The sequence below is a fragment of the Aptenodytes patagonicus genome, chromosome 1, assembly GCF_965638725.1.
Source record: "Aptenodytes patagonicus chromosome 1, bAptPat1.pri.cur, whole genome shotgun sequence".
Lineage (NCBI taxonomy): Eukaryota > Metazoa > Chordata > Aves > Sphenisciformes > Spheniscidae > Aptenodytes > Aptenodytes patagonicus.
In genome coordinates, this window is record NC_134949.1 from 72,010,744 (window position 1) to 72,025,617 (window position 14,874).

At 39.7% G+C, this 14,874-nt stretch overlaps 1 protein-coding gene across 2 annotated transcripts in view; it reads left to right on the forward strand.

Moving 5' to 3' along the window:
• The window catches only part of DERA (deoxyribose-phosphate aldolase), a 62,381-nt gene that overhangs the window by 11,713 nt on the left and 35,794 nt on the right, over nt 1–14,874 (forward strand). For both annotated transcript variants that reach the window (XM_076342151.1, XM_076342140.1), the window contains exons 3-6: nt 1,756–1,903; nt 3,605–3,700; nt 5,014–5,148; nt 13,146–13,274. In XM_076342151.1, the coding sequence (XP_076198266.1) occupies nt 1,756–1,903; nt 3,605–3,700; nt 5,014–5,148; nt 13,146–13,274 (508 nt within the window). The remainder of the gene's footprint in view (nt 1–1,755; nt 1,904–3,604; nt 3,701–5,013; nt 5,149–13,145; nt 13,275–14,874) is intronic.

Sequence of the window (14,874 nt, forward strand, 5' to 3'; positions counted from 1 at the left end):
TTGGGAAGAAAGGGATTTTGTGTCACTCCCTCAACATGGCTGTAGGACAAATGTTTAATTATTACTAACACTTCTTCACTCTCCTGTGTAGTAACACTGGTACTGAGCTACTCGAGTGAGGTTTTACTTTGAAGAATGCCAAGAGATTATTTTCAGAAGCATCTCTCCTGTGTTTGAACACTGTCATTGCAGTCATGATAGTCATGTGCTATTTATTTCACAGAGATGATTCTGAACCTTTACATGTTTGAATGTAAGTAGCACCACAGATTTAAATTTTGAAGCCCATTTCCCAAAATACTCATTTGAAAAACCCTTTTAAAGAAAATGAAGTTCATACCAGTTCTTGGAACTCCGTGACTACATCTGTCTTGATGACTTTATGATTCATGTTATAAGAGATGAGACAAAAATTCCCTCAAGTGAAGGATATAAAAATCCAAGTAAAAGAAACTTAAAACCATTTAAAGTGAAAAACCTTTCTGAAGTATTATAGGGTGAAAGTAGAAACCAGTTAGAAAGAAGCAGTCAAGCTTAGACTAACAGAGGCCAGTAACGGTTCATTCTGTGTTTAGTCACACCAAAGTAGCTTTCAGTGTAACATTTACTGCAAGTTCAGAAAGGAGACTCCCATCAGCGAAGTGTGAAAGGTTTGTAGGCTGGCCAGCATCTTCAGATTTGCAGAGTAATACCTCTATGAAGGAACAGCAAATTTTGCTGCCTATACTGACAAATCCTGTCACAGAGCAGAGCAGTCAGGGAGGGACTTCACGGACTCAAGTGGACTTTGCTGTTGCAAACTCTCTCCTTGTTGAACAAGTGCCCACTAAGAGATGTCAGCTTTCAGTGAAGCCATCACTGTAAATGAGAATTTGCTGGAAGATCTTCAACAAATATTTCAAAATAATGTCTTAAGCTCAATTTTTGTTCAGCAAAAAATCTCAAAAAATATTTAGTTGTGCTTCTGTTCCATTCCATTCTCCAATTAGTCTTTTAAAATTCCATAGCATTTTCATCTAAAGAGTGCTTTAGCCCTGTCACTTAGCTCTTGCTTTTGGTTTTTGCACCAAATAATTACACATTTTTTTATTCCTGATTCACACAAAAGAAAGTGGAAACATCTAGAGTCTAGACCCTAAGTTTTAAGAAGTCTGGGTTCTTACCCCCCACTGATTCCACGTTTCACTCTCACAGCAGGAGAAGCATGCAAACATGCAAGTGTGCAAATTGCTGATGTGTACAGTCATCTCGTTATTGGCAATTGCAAACCTGTGCTCCTCTTGAAGCACGTGTACAATTTTTTGTGCATGCAAGCTTTGAAGATACAGACATACTATATAGAACGGAGCATATTATAACAGTGAGGTTCCTCACATAGGTGATGTTTTTATCTTTGTCTTATAGAATTGAATTTGAAACAAGATGCTTTTTGTCCAGGTAAAAATGTTTGTCTGATTCTTAGAGTCCCATTTGGTAGTTAGCTTTCACACCAAAAATTGGAATTCGATCCTTTGAGAGAGCTGACTTTTGATTCCAAATCCTTTCTGTGCCATTAGATACTGCTCAAGACATAAACAAATATCTGCCATCCCTGTCTGTCATAAACCATTCTTTACATATCCTCCATGTTATATCCCATACGTTTCCTTATTCTTAGAGTGAGAGCCAGGCTTCTGATTCCTGCATCTTCTAAATCAGTTTGGTTTTGGAAGTGTAAACTGAAATATTGTATTCCTCGCTTCACTCCCTGTGTAGGCTGCTTGGCTGCTGAAAGCTGTCACCTGCATAGACCTTACCACTCTTTCAGGCGATGATACTCCTTCAAATGTTCACAGACTGTGTTTTAAAGCAAAGCATCCCATCAGAGAGGACCTGCTGAAAGCCTTGGATATGCACGATAAAGGTACGATTGGTTTTGTTGTGTGTGTTGTGTAGAGAAAATGTCTGCATTTCCTCAGTATTTTTTCAATTTTCAGATACATGTAAAAACGGCCTCCTCTTTCTATAACGGAAGCAGTTATGGTAGGCAGCGCTGCAGAGCTAATAGTCCTGAGAGAACAAACTAGGTCCTGTATGGCCTTATTCAAAGCAACTGTCTTAAGTTCTAACTGCAAAATATCTATTCCTTTGAGTTAATATAAGAATACAGGGAGAAAAAAGTCCATTCTCAGTTTGGCAATCAAAGTGAAGCATGGACTCAGGGCGACACTGTAAGTTATGATACCTGATGAGCAAATTTGATACGGAAGCCACAAGTGTGTAACCTCAGTGAATGTCTTTTAATAACAGTGCACAAAGGTGAAACTAATTGAGTATTCTGTTAATCTGCTGATGTCCTTACTAAGTTGGAGAAGTGGGGAGTGTGACTCCTTTGGATTTCATACTTAGCTGCTGTTGCTGTATGTAACTACCGAGCCTGCCGCTTTGCCCGTCAGAAAAGATGCATTCCACAGTCCTAAGCATGTTATTTTTGCTTCAGAAAACATTACCTGTGACCTGCTTGTTTCAGTAGTTAAGATAGGAGACATCTTTGCAGCCCAGTCTACTTTAAGGAATCAGTCCTGCAGTGAGTGTATGTGGTTGTGTGCGTATCACGTATGTACACACTCATGCGCGTACACACACACACTTACACACACTTCCCAGCTAAGTCAGCAGAGTTGAAGGGGCAGAAGACAGCCCTTAAGAACTAGTGGTAAAACTTTCATTGATATTACTCAAGCAGGCTCCATCTGAATTCCCAATGTTACACCCAAGACTGAACACGATTCAACTTCAGAGCAAATTGAGACTGTCAATGTAACTATCAATAAAACCTCTTTATACCTGAGCAGCTCTTCTGAATTTTTCCAGATGTAATCACTGATGTGTCAGTGAATAGCATTTGACTTTTGTCCTGTCATGTTGGCCTTATGATGATCTATCAAAAACAAAAGCAGGGACATTTGGGGCATGCTTTTACTATTGAAATATTTCAGTTTTACATGGGCATTGGTCCACCAATTGAAGTCATGTGAGGTAAAACCAAAGAGGAATCAGACCTCTGGTTTTAAGCCATACACATAAAATATCAAAGATTAGTCTTTTTTTAAAACTTGGATTTATGGACTCTTCAAACGGTTGAAGTATTAAATATGAGGTCAATTATCTGAGACTTTGAGAGAATAGCATTTTAACTAGAAATGCAGTAGGACTGCATTAACATAAAGACTGCTCAGTTGCTGCTGGGCTCAGTCTGGCTCAACAAGTAAGGACAGAGCTTGGCAGTGCGGTTTCTCTCACAGTAATTTGCTGACTAAGCATGTCTTAACTGTACATGGTGGCATTAAACAGTGAATCTGTCGATAAAAATCTTGGCGTTTTAATTCCTGCTAATGCAAACTTGCTCCCAGGGTCAGCTGAAAGAACATGAGGGAGGTAACAATATGGAGAATCACCTGAACTGCTTGAACAATAAAAGAGATATCCCTGCTGTAGGTGCTTAAAATCCTTGTGAGAATGCAGAAGTGGGAGGTGCAAACAATGCACACATGCTCATAATACGGATTGCACCGGAGAAGGTGGAAATCTATACATACGAAAAAGTGAACTGTGGCTTTTGCAGGTATTACTGTCGGAGCAGTTTGTGTATATCCCGCAAGAGTCACCGATGCTGTTAATGCCCTAAAGGCTGCTGGCTGTAACATACCAGTAGCTTCAGGTATGTTTTATTCTGAAATATCCAACTAAATATTTTGATGCTGTAAAATATGTAGAAAAATCCAGAAGTTTGGACTTGCTTTTGTTGCAGAGAGTAAGGTAAAAAGGTAGCAGGTGGAAGGAAGGGAATGGAGGGGAGGATTTGCTTCTGGTATAATCTTTTGTTTTCTTTCAACTTCAAGCTTATCAGCAATGCCAAGTCTGTTTTGCTGGAAGCTCTTCAAAGAGGTCCTTGAGATCTATCAGTATTTCCCTCACCCAAATAGAAGAAATTGCAATAGTGTGCAGGAGAAGGTATCAGTAGACACTAAGTAGATAATAAAACTGCAATATGAGATTTTAGGAGTTCTAGTACAAGTTTCTTTCCTTATCAATTGTTTGGCTTTTAAGTATAATCCTACAAGCTGAATTCGATGAAGCTGTGTGCAGAGGCAAGGGTTATTGCCTGCTGAGCAGCCCACAGGTTTAGGACTTGTACTTGCAAATCTAATAGTGGCAGCTTTTCTCCAGTCACCACACACAACAGACAAGTCCTGAATCTACAATAAGCAAGAAGTAGTATCAAAGAATTATGCAGGTTGGAAGAGAGCTCTGGATGTCATCTGGTCCAACCTCCTGCTCAAAGCAGGGGCTAACTTTGAAGTTAGGTCAGGTGTTTAATGCTAAGATCCATGTTTTCTGGTTTTGGGGGTTTTGTTGTTGTTTCATTGTTGTGTAGGGAAAAATACATGCTAAATGCATTTATATGCCAGAGAGAAAGAGGATCTTTGTCAGAGATCCTCTTTGTCATTATTTCTTCCATTTCCAAAGTTACCTTTGGGTTTTGTACTTAAACATCATAAAGGTAATCTTAAGTAGACCTCATTGAAAACAATTTTTGCTGTATTGTGATTTAGCTGTTAAACATATTACTGGGATTTAACTTGAAATACTACTTAAAAGAATTGGGGGGAATGAAAAATGTGTGTATTGCTTCATATATGAGTTCACTCCTTGTTTGCTCAATTCTGCTGGAGGCAATAGATATTGTGCTTTCTTATGTAGGCTGCTTTGGAGAAATTTAAGGCATGTGAAAGAGTCCTTTTTGCAAGATGCACTTAGTATCTTGTTGGGCGTTGGTTCTTGAGGGAAGAGCAAATGCTTCTTGTGGATGAAGAGAAAGTAGGATGAGGTGCCTTTAGATTTTTTTGAATTGTGGTAGGGTTAAAAAAAGGAATAACTTTCAAACTCTTTGGTGTATTAGAGGTATTTGCAATTTTATGGTCAATTTATAAAATGTTTTCTTCCCTCTGCCTGCATCCTCTTTCTTGCTAGTGGCTGCTGGGTTTCCATCTGGACAAACTCCTCTAGAAACCAAACTGGCTGAAATAAAGCTAGCTGTGGAATATGGTGCCAGAGAGATTGACATTGTCATTAGCAGGAGTCTGGTGTTGACTGGCCAGTGGGAAGGTAAGTACCCACCCTTCGGCAAGGAACCTAAGCCTGTGTACGTGCACGTGCACGTGCAAGCTCTGTCTTTGTCTCTTCCCCAGTCTCCACATCAGTCCTTGAAGAATTTGGTCCCTCCCCTAAGAGTGACTGATAACCTGGGGCACTGAACTAAATAACAACTATTTCGCTAATTTATGACTAATGGTTGGATTTTTTTAAAAGAATGCTGTTACAAGTTCTGTCAGGTTGGGTATTCAGAATGACTTTGTGTTTTCGAAAATTTGGGTCTATTCCTTCTGTGCCTTTAGAGGATTTTGTGTACAGGATTGAAAAAATAGCAAGTGGAATGGAAGTGAATGCCTATGGTCTAATTATTTGAACAGTTCTGTTAAAACCCCCAAGGGGCTGCTAATGTAGATGATACCTTGTTAAATACATGTTTCAATTCTTGACAAAAATATGTATTTTAGCTGTTTTCTTTTCCCTGGAAGTTGAAGGTACAAATTGACTGTTCATATTATTATTGATGTTCTTGTGCCTGTAGACTACTACTAATTATAAGAACAATAATGCTGAAGATGGTTTTTGCTCTAATTGCCTCCTTAATGTACTGTGAATGGTTTGCCTTAAGTGCTGACAATGCTCCTATAACTAATCTCCATGTGAAGGTAAACACATCATTGTCTTGGAATGAATTTTCCATTTAGTTGTATAATGCATTGCCGTAATAGCCTGTTTGCTTGGAAGAGTTTATAAAGGACCCCTGGTACCTGAGTTTGGTTAAGGAAATGCAATCATCGTGGTAACAGATCATATTTTCTGATTTTGGTCTTCCTTCAATTAGCAGTTAGAATTGAACCAAAAACCAGGTTTCTGCATCTGTGTCTTCAGGACTGATATCCTGGTTTCCACTTGCTCTAACATCTTGGCCTCTTTTGTAGTATTTACCATCTCCATTCTTTTGCTCTTAAATATATGCAGCTTTACAAATGTTTGACTTCTTGAGGATGGGCATTGTTGCAGACATTTGTTTCTTTCAGACTGGCTATTTTAAGTTGAGTTATGGCCCCAGAAATTGCTAGAACATGGAGACTGTGTGATTGAGCAGTTTTAAATAAGACAGAATGATGGTCAAATTCTGTACCAGCTGGCAGCAAGACTATATACACACCTTCCTATGCTGTATCTTTGTTAGGTTCTATGGTATGGTCTACAAAGCAGGTACCCCCTCCAGGAGCTGTGCTCCGCTGGGAACACGTATAGGTCTTGGATACAAAATGATCTGTCATTTGTGACAGTCAGTGATCTGTCACCAAGACTAAAAAAAGACCACTAAACTGGACTTGAGCAGCAACTTGCAATTGTGTCTGAAAAAGTCTGTCTTGCAGCAATTTCTGACATAATCGTGGTTACCATGCTTCAGACTTTGTGGTACAAACCACTGTTAAGTGCAGGTTGTATAGAGCAGAGATCAAAAAGTTAGTGCATGCAGGCAGTTGCAAATGCAGACTCGAGGTTATATTGCCCAGGATTACGCGAAGAAGAACTCAGAGGAGAAATACAGGGCTAGATTAAGAGAGAAAGTTTGTATCAGTGATTGAGATGAACCAGACATACATTTCTAGGTTTTTCTATATGGGAAACAAATTGTCTTCTGTGGTCATAAATTACAGTGGAGGAGTACATAGACATAGCAATGATGGATGTAGTATAAAGCTGTCAGTTTGCTAAATAAGTAAATTAGGGATGACTTTTGATTTGGTATGCATATTCTTTTATCCACAGCTGAAGTCATGACAAGGTTTAAAGCCATCCTTTTTTCAGCAGTGGTTAGTTTACATTTCTTTTACTGAGGGCAGAATTGCAATTATTTCCAAATGTTTTCTGAAAGTTTGTTTATGAATGTGAATCTGTGTATGGCACATACTTACATGGTCTTGAAAAAAGCTACCTCTGAAACAGAATTTACTTGCCATCCAGATAATGATGCTACAGGGTGAAAAATTCTAATATTAAACTTGCCCATCTAAAAAAATTACTTCAGCAGGTGGTCTGAATATTTTGGTGAAAATCTAGTGTTCTGACTTCATGTTTAGCTTTCAATAGAGATATGTTACCTGTGTGAACATGCAGCTTTCCACCTCTGATGATTAGATATGATACATAACAATGTATAAAGTACGTTTAAGGAAGCTAGAAGGGATGAAGAAGTCTTTTTTAGGCTGGATTCCTACATAAAATTGAAAAAGTCTAGTGCGGTAACTATGCCTGTGTTCAAGGTACTTCATCAACTAGAGCCGCCTTGCAATTATGACAGAACCTCTGCTTATGCTTATAACTCTAGTATATTTTTATCGTTATTTTCTCATGCTGCCTGTCTTCACAACTTCAGGAGTTATTGACAGAAATGCGTATGTGGTAGAGTGCTTTATCTTACTGTTCATATATTTTTAGCTTTTCTTCTAGCCTGTGCAATAATTGGGGTCACCATTATAGAATAGTGTTGCTTTGTGATTTGTTTCAAAGGCTTGTTTGGTTATTAAATATTTTAGTGTATGTCCAGTTATGTCACGTTATTTTAAAGCAGTTCTTAAATATTGTTGGAACTCTTTATGACACTCAGAATGTATTTGCTACATCTTTACAAAGTAATTGTTAAGAGCTTTTTAATAGTGCTGAACATGAAAGCAGCTTTATTGGACAGTTAACTTAGCTTGGAAAATAACATTAAATGATTTAAGTTTATGAACTTGTATACCTTTTACAACATCTTAGCTTTTAGAGCAATATTACTTTACTACAGTTTACTCAACCATTGTCTTGTATCACTTGACAAAGTATGTATTAAGCTTAAAAATCACAATTTAGTGTCTATAAGCCCAGAACGTGGAGCCTGTTTGTAAAGAGTGATGAAGTTGACCAACAAATTGTCAGTTATCAATGAGTGTGTTGGAGTTGCTGTACCTTCTGAAGCTGCCTGGGGTACCGTAATGTTACTTCTAGTTCCACAGCTTTTAGCAAACACCTGGACATACCACAGTGTCAGCAGCTTCAGAGGTCTTGATAACCTATCCTTTGCTCTGTGTCAGTTGAAGTTTCCTACAAGAAAAGAGAAAAAAAGAAGTATACTCTAAGAAGTTTTAACACAGCTGCATCCATGAAATACATTAGGTATAACCTCGTTACGAAAGCTGCCTTTCAGTTCTTCTTAATAATTATTCAACTGTGCGTTTAGAGGCTTTGTTCAGGGATTGGGGCCCCCTTTTGTGCTACATACCTTATAAACAGGGCAGGGAAAACACACTCCGCGCTCGAAAGACTTGGAAAAGACTCCACATGTTGTTCAGAAATATTATAGTTGGATTTACCGTTTTCTAGATGTGCAAGCTGACTTGGGACCGCAAAATCTAATTGCACAATTTCTTTCTTATATTGTCAGCAGCAGCTCAGACTCCTGAAGCCAAACTCTGTTTTCAGTTTCATGTGAATCACTGGAGCCTGGAGTTGCACATATGTGGCTGAGAGCAGAACTGAAAGAGTCGTGTTGTGCCGATAGCCTTGTGCTTGTCATTTTGTTAACAAACCTGCCATTGATGTGCAAGACAGAAGGGATTCCAGCTCATTTTCCAGTTTCCCATCGTGATTACCTTGATCTTTTGGTCTTAACAGAAATTGAAACATCTTCCCTCCTCGTCTCAGTTTCTACCCTTAACATCAGTCAATGTGACTGACTAGATAAAAACAGCAAATAAGCTGAATTTAAAAAAAAAAAAGTGTTTTTTATCACTGCATTTTTGGAGAAAAGTTGTTTCATGAAAACTTAAGCTGTGTTTTTTTCCCCTTAATATTTTCATTTCCTGTGTAGGAGATATGGTTTATCCCCTTTATTATGTGATTTTTAGGACAAATGTATTAGACCAAAGCAAAAGGCCATCTAGACAATCTAGGGCAGATTATAGCCAGCAGTAATTGTCAGGGAGGTTTGCCTGAGAGATGTGTTAGGGGGAGGCACGTTTTCTGTGGTGCATTTAATAGCTGCAAAAAATCAATGTAATGTTTGTACTGAATAGTTAGACTTTTAGGAAAACTACAAAAAAGCCACCTTCCAATACTTATCTTTCATAACAGTGGAATTAAAACCACAGCTATGAAAGCATTGTTTTCATTCCTATAAAATCTGAATTTTTCTTACTTTAATAAATGCATCCAATAAAAGCAGATCTAACGTTCAGGAAAGCAGCAAGGTATCTTAAGTGGGGGCAAAGTAGAAGAGTTCTTATGTGACATCCATTTTAACAGCTAAGTCAGTAGAGCCACTACAGACTACATCAGTGAGCATCTGGCTCCAAATATATTCTAGGTAAGTTGGCTTGCTTTGGGTTTTGTTTTTTTTGTTTGTTTGTTTCCTTGTTTTTCCTGGCTTAAGGCTTAGACTTCTTTTAGAATGGATAGTGTTGGTGTGTTGGTGCTGTGTTCAAGATGCTACACAGTATTGGCCATTTGCTTTGAGAACTCTTGATTGTCTTTTCCCTGTTTTTAGCAGTCAGAAGGAGAATCTCTTGCAACCTCTTCATGGTGGTCCTGTGAAATATGAAAATATGCCTGTGGGGTTTTCTGTGATAGAGGTTTTTCCCAAAAGCTTTCTGCCACTACTGCTAACCAGAGAAGCTCTATCTGCTGTGTCAATTACTGGTGTTCTGCACAGGTTGCAGATATTCCCAGAACCACAGTGTCCAGCTCTGCTTCTGCTACTGATCAGCTTGACAGAACCAAGTAGTTTAGTGATGGACTTTTTGGTAGCGCAGACTGTCCCAGAAGAAGCCCTGGACCCCTTGAAACACTGAGTGCATTTTCAAGTGTGATTAACTCCACCCATACTTTAGATGTTTTCCAGGAAGTTTCAGGATAATCAAGTTACTTGTGTGTTGATTTAAACCTGACTGAGTACTGAAACCTCTTTTTTATTTTTGAAAGGAGTTTTTGCGCTTGTTCCGTATCAAAGCAGTCCCTGCTTGTACTGGGACTGGGGTGCTCTGGTTAATTTTCTCTGCCCCAGAGGTAGTTGCATTTCTATTTATGCTTCTACTGTCGGGCTGAGAATGTCCTATGAATGCCAGCTATTGTCTGCAATAATTGGTCTCTGAAAAAAGGGCCGTATTTATTACCTACACACCTGCCCCATTAAAGTATGCCCACTTTTCCACCACCTCAGCTAACCTGATAGACACGGATGATTGAAGATCCTCAGTTGTTCCTGTCTGTGGGTTGATGCGTGCTGTCAGATAGTGAGACTGTTCAAATGATCTTGGTACTAACTGTATCTAAAAGTACCTTCCAACAATAGGGAAGATGCTGTAGCTGCGGTACTAACTCCAGCGAACAGTAGCTATGAGGATATAATTTCTTTTCATGGAATCCAACCTAAATGTACATTTTGTTGATTTTATTTTGACATTTTTGGTGGCGTATCTTAAAGGTAGAGAAAACTCGAGTCTTTTCTTCTTGTTATTGAAACTAGAAGAACATGAAAGCTGCTTTCTCTGGCTTTCCAAAAGCTTTAGGAAAGAGTCACTCCACAAAAAGAGACTGCATTTGGATCTAACATGAGCAGTGTTACCAAATGCACAAGAAAATAGCACAGGTTCTTTGTATTTCCTTTTTGAGTCTCGATTTGATGTAGGTTTCTGGAGTATCATCAATTGATCAATAAAACGTTAGGCTGCATGCTAGTACTGATTAATTCACACCTTTGGTACACAGTAAGAAACAAGGTGAAGCCTGGTGTCTATAAAGTGACTTGCTAAGTGCATTAGCCAGTTGTCTACTAATGTGTGTAGTACGTCTCAGAGCACCACCCCAGCAATCCTAGCCCCGTCTACCTGGTGTGCTGATGGCATCAGTAGGATGCGGCAGCATCATGGGTGGAGGGGAGGTCCAGCCGTACGGCAGCTGGCAAACCCTACTGTGTGTTTCCAGGTCTTGCTTGAGGACTGAGGAGAAAAGAAAGCTAGTATTGCTGAAAAAATTTAGTCTCCATAGCCATATCCTGGACTTTTTTAGCAAGAAAGATTTGTTAAAAGCTGTATTTTAGCCTTCCATAAACAAACTTTTCAATTATGTGTTTGAAGATTGAATACAATTCGTGAAAAGGACTCTCTTGCAGAGGATCCTGTTTGCTTATTTTGTGTCTTTTTTTTTTTTTTTTTAATTCAAATACCAGAAATGGTGACTGTACACTGTAAGTGCTGCTTTTCTCCCCACCATTAACACTGGATGAGTCTTAATCATCCCCAAGTGGCCAGCTTCTAACAGCTATGTTTTGATAATTTCTAGCTATTTTAAGCTCCCTATGTTTAAAATTTTGTGGGAGCACTGCTGAATTTTGCCAAAAAAAGGGTGGGAGGGTTTCCCTGTGCTCCCTGTGTTGCATTACCTGACCGGATCTGCAAGTTCTAGCCTTTTTTTAAAAAATGCAGTTGGTTATGTCCAAATTTATTCCAGTCCTTACTGAGTCTGTGAAAATATAAAACTGTTAGAAAGTTAAGCATGCCTCTGGCCATGACACTTTGTAGATCCGAAAGCAGTAGTTTGTGAGGGGGTGGTCTGCTCTGGACAACGTCTGTGAGCAGCCAAATGCTGGCCTGTCCTCCCTGTCCCTGCTTCTCCCTGGCTGCAGCCGGTGGCCGGCTGGTTGAGTGGCAGTTCACCAAGAAGCGGTGAGCAGGTGGGATGCGTGCTGGTTTGTCTTAGGGGCGTGCTGACTGCTTGGAGATGAGAGCTAAGGAGAGCTGAAGGTCAGAAGACAGACTGATAGCCAGAGGCCCTCCAGAGGCGGTGGAGCTCTCTGTGGGGAGGGAGGGGCAACTCCAGGGCAGGGTTTGCTTTTTGTTTTTCAAGTGGTGTGAAGATACAGTGGTCTGCTTTATCTCTGATCTGAAAGCCTTGATATAAGTCAGTCCTGCTGGCTGTGTCAGTGCGAGTGGCGGTGCTTGTCTGTATAACAGTGGCTCGTGACAAACCTCCTTCCTGATCTCCAGCCGGCTGCCTCAGCAAGCGTGGGCATCAGAAGCGAGGGTCCAGCTCTGCCCTTGGAGCTGTAGCTCCACAGCATGCTAGGCAGATGATGTCCTGCTGGCCCTCCTGCCGCGTTGCCTCCTTCACCCTTGCTGGGGCCGTCTGAGGTCATGGCACAGGATGGTCCAAGTTCTCGGTAACCTTGTGGGCAATGCAACTACTTGAGGTGGTTCGTAAACACAGATCCATGTGGATTTGCTGGTCCTTAGGGTGTGATCCCAGGCCTCCGTTTCTCCTCACCAGGGATATTAGCAGACCGCATTGATTTTTTCAGGAAAACCTTAGTTTCAAGAAGCTTAAAGTGGGATTCAGATGCCTAAACACAGGCATCTAGCTTTATAATCAGAATTCCCGAGATGGTCCCATGGTACTAGGGAAAACAGTAGGAGACCGAAGGGAGATGTGGAGCCTCCAGGAGTGGCAGCTGGAAGCCAAGGGGGATATGTCATGGCATCTCAGGTGGCACTAATATTTGTAATTAGACAACCTGGTCACACCTTTGGTGTCTTTTAGGCTAAGCTGTTTGGCAAATGTGGCTGAAGGGGACAGAGAGGGTGATGACGTGATGTGGACAGGAAAACATAACTGTCCCTGAGTACTGATTAAATGTACTACCATACTTATTGCTGAAAACACTGTTTTAAAATCAATCTTGACTATCATAGCAGTTTTTACTCCTGATGTATTCATGAGTGTTTGGCATACTGCGCACATTCTTAGTTTTGGGAGAACCAACACTGATAGCTATTAAGTTAAGTCTGAAACTGTGTGGCATTGTTAATTACCTCCAGTCGTGTAATTTATTGAACTTACAAAACTTAAGTTCTTGATTGCTATGACTAATTATAAGATTGGAAGTTAATCCAGAAGTGGAAATTACAGCCATACTTGAAAATGTCTCTCAGACAACTTTGATCATTTTCACATGCTTTTATCCACAGGTCTCTATGAGGAGATCCGTCAGTGTCGTGAGGCCTGTGGAGAAGCTCATATGAAAACAATCTTGGCAACAGGTGAACTGGGGTCCCTTGCTAATGTCTACAAAGCCAGTATGATAGCTATGATGGCAGGTAAATATATGTGTTTTTCTTTTTAAGCTAAGAATGTCTTTGCTATGTTATTTATGAAGCTTAAAAAATTCTAGTTGCAAAAGTTGTTTTGCCGATAATAGGCAAAAACTGTTATTCAGCAATTACTGAAGTTGCAGGTGTAGTAATGAAGTGTCGCTTGTTTTGTATAACCTAAAAAACTGCATGAAATGTTAAATAACACTTAAAACTGCTAAATGACAAAACTTGTAGGAACAAATATTTGTTGTCAAATGTCTGATCCTTGGTATATTTAATAAGGATATATACATTTGGGGCAGATATGCATATTATCCAGGCAATTGTGGTGAGCTACAGATGTGGTGTAGGTAGATGGCTCGTAAGCTTATTTTAAATGCAGGGGGAACTTCCCTGTGAAGATTCGTGCTGACAGCTCTCGTTTCTGGTTTGCGATCACTTCTTCTAACCACCTCTATACGAGTGCGATTCGGGAAACCAACTGTACTGGACGTGCAATGAGGGGAAGAATACCACGCGCTCCAGCAGGTGCTGGGATGGACTCGGTTATAACTGGTTTTATCTGGCACACTCAAAAGCAGTAGCACTCACTACCGGCAATTAATTGGCGCTTCAAAAGGTGTTCGGTCTTCCCTGTCTTTGAAAACTCGATTACATCTGACCTGATGTTTAGGAGTCTGTCTGTCTTTTAGCCTGAACCTTTCAGCTCAGAAACACATTCCCATGAGCAGTATAGAACTTTTAGGGGCTGCGTATAGTTTGTAGGTGTTACTTTTTTGCATAGCTACAGCCATTGCAGACTGAATGTAGCGAAGCAACCATTTGAGCCCAGATTTACAGCAGTATATTCTCTCTGCAGCTTTGGGCCTGTTCTGGTATAATTTTCCCTAGTTTAACCAGGATTTTAGGACTGTGTTTTAATGCCATCTTTCAGATGCAAAACCGGGAATTGGCTGATAAAGCGATATTCTTTGAACTCTGTTCTAGACACCTCCTTCTTCCACCGTGCTTGAAAGAGGGCTCTTCAAGTATATTGATAGAGAGAAGCGTAAAGATATACTAAGAACCACTTGGGTTTGTCTTCTAAACTTTCTCTAATTTTTTTGTTGATTTTTTTTTTTCCTAGTGTAAGCTCTTCAGACCTGGAATTTCTTCTTATTTTAGAGCAAGAAGGAATCATCCAAGTGTCTTGTCAGTATTTAAATAAATATTCAACTTGCTGCTGACCTCATTGTCTCCTTATATACCACCATGCTTATCTACTTCAAATGGAATGGGAAGCATTTCAACCTTTTCACATGCTCAGCTACAACGTCAGTTAGTATCATTAGATACAGAGGATTAGTATTATGCCAGTACATATTGTTTTTAATTAGAAGAGGTGTAAGAAATACACATTTCCTGTCCTTCAAACTGATGTACTAATCATTATGATTACTTTTTATACCATGGAATAGTGAAAAATTGTAAAAGCATTTTAACATTTTCAGATTTTTTGCTGGTGTAGTTTTTTTGAAATACAGCAGATGGCTCTATTGTTAATGATTTTCCTTGCATAGTTATTCATTTTACAAGATACTTATCCATCTAAATATGTGCAGTA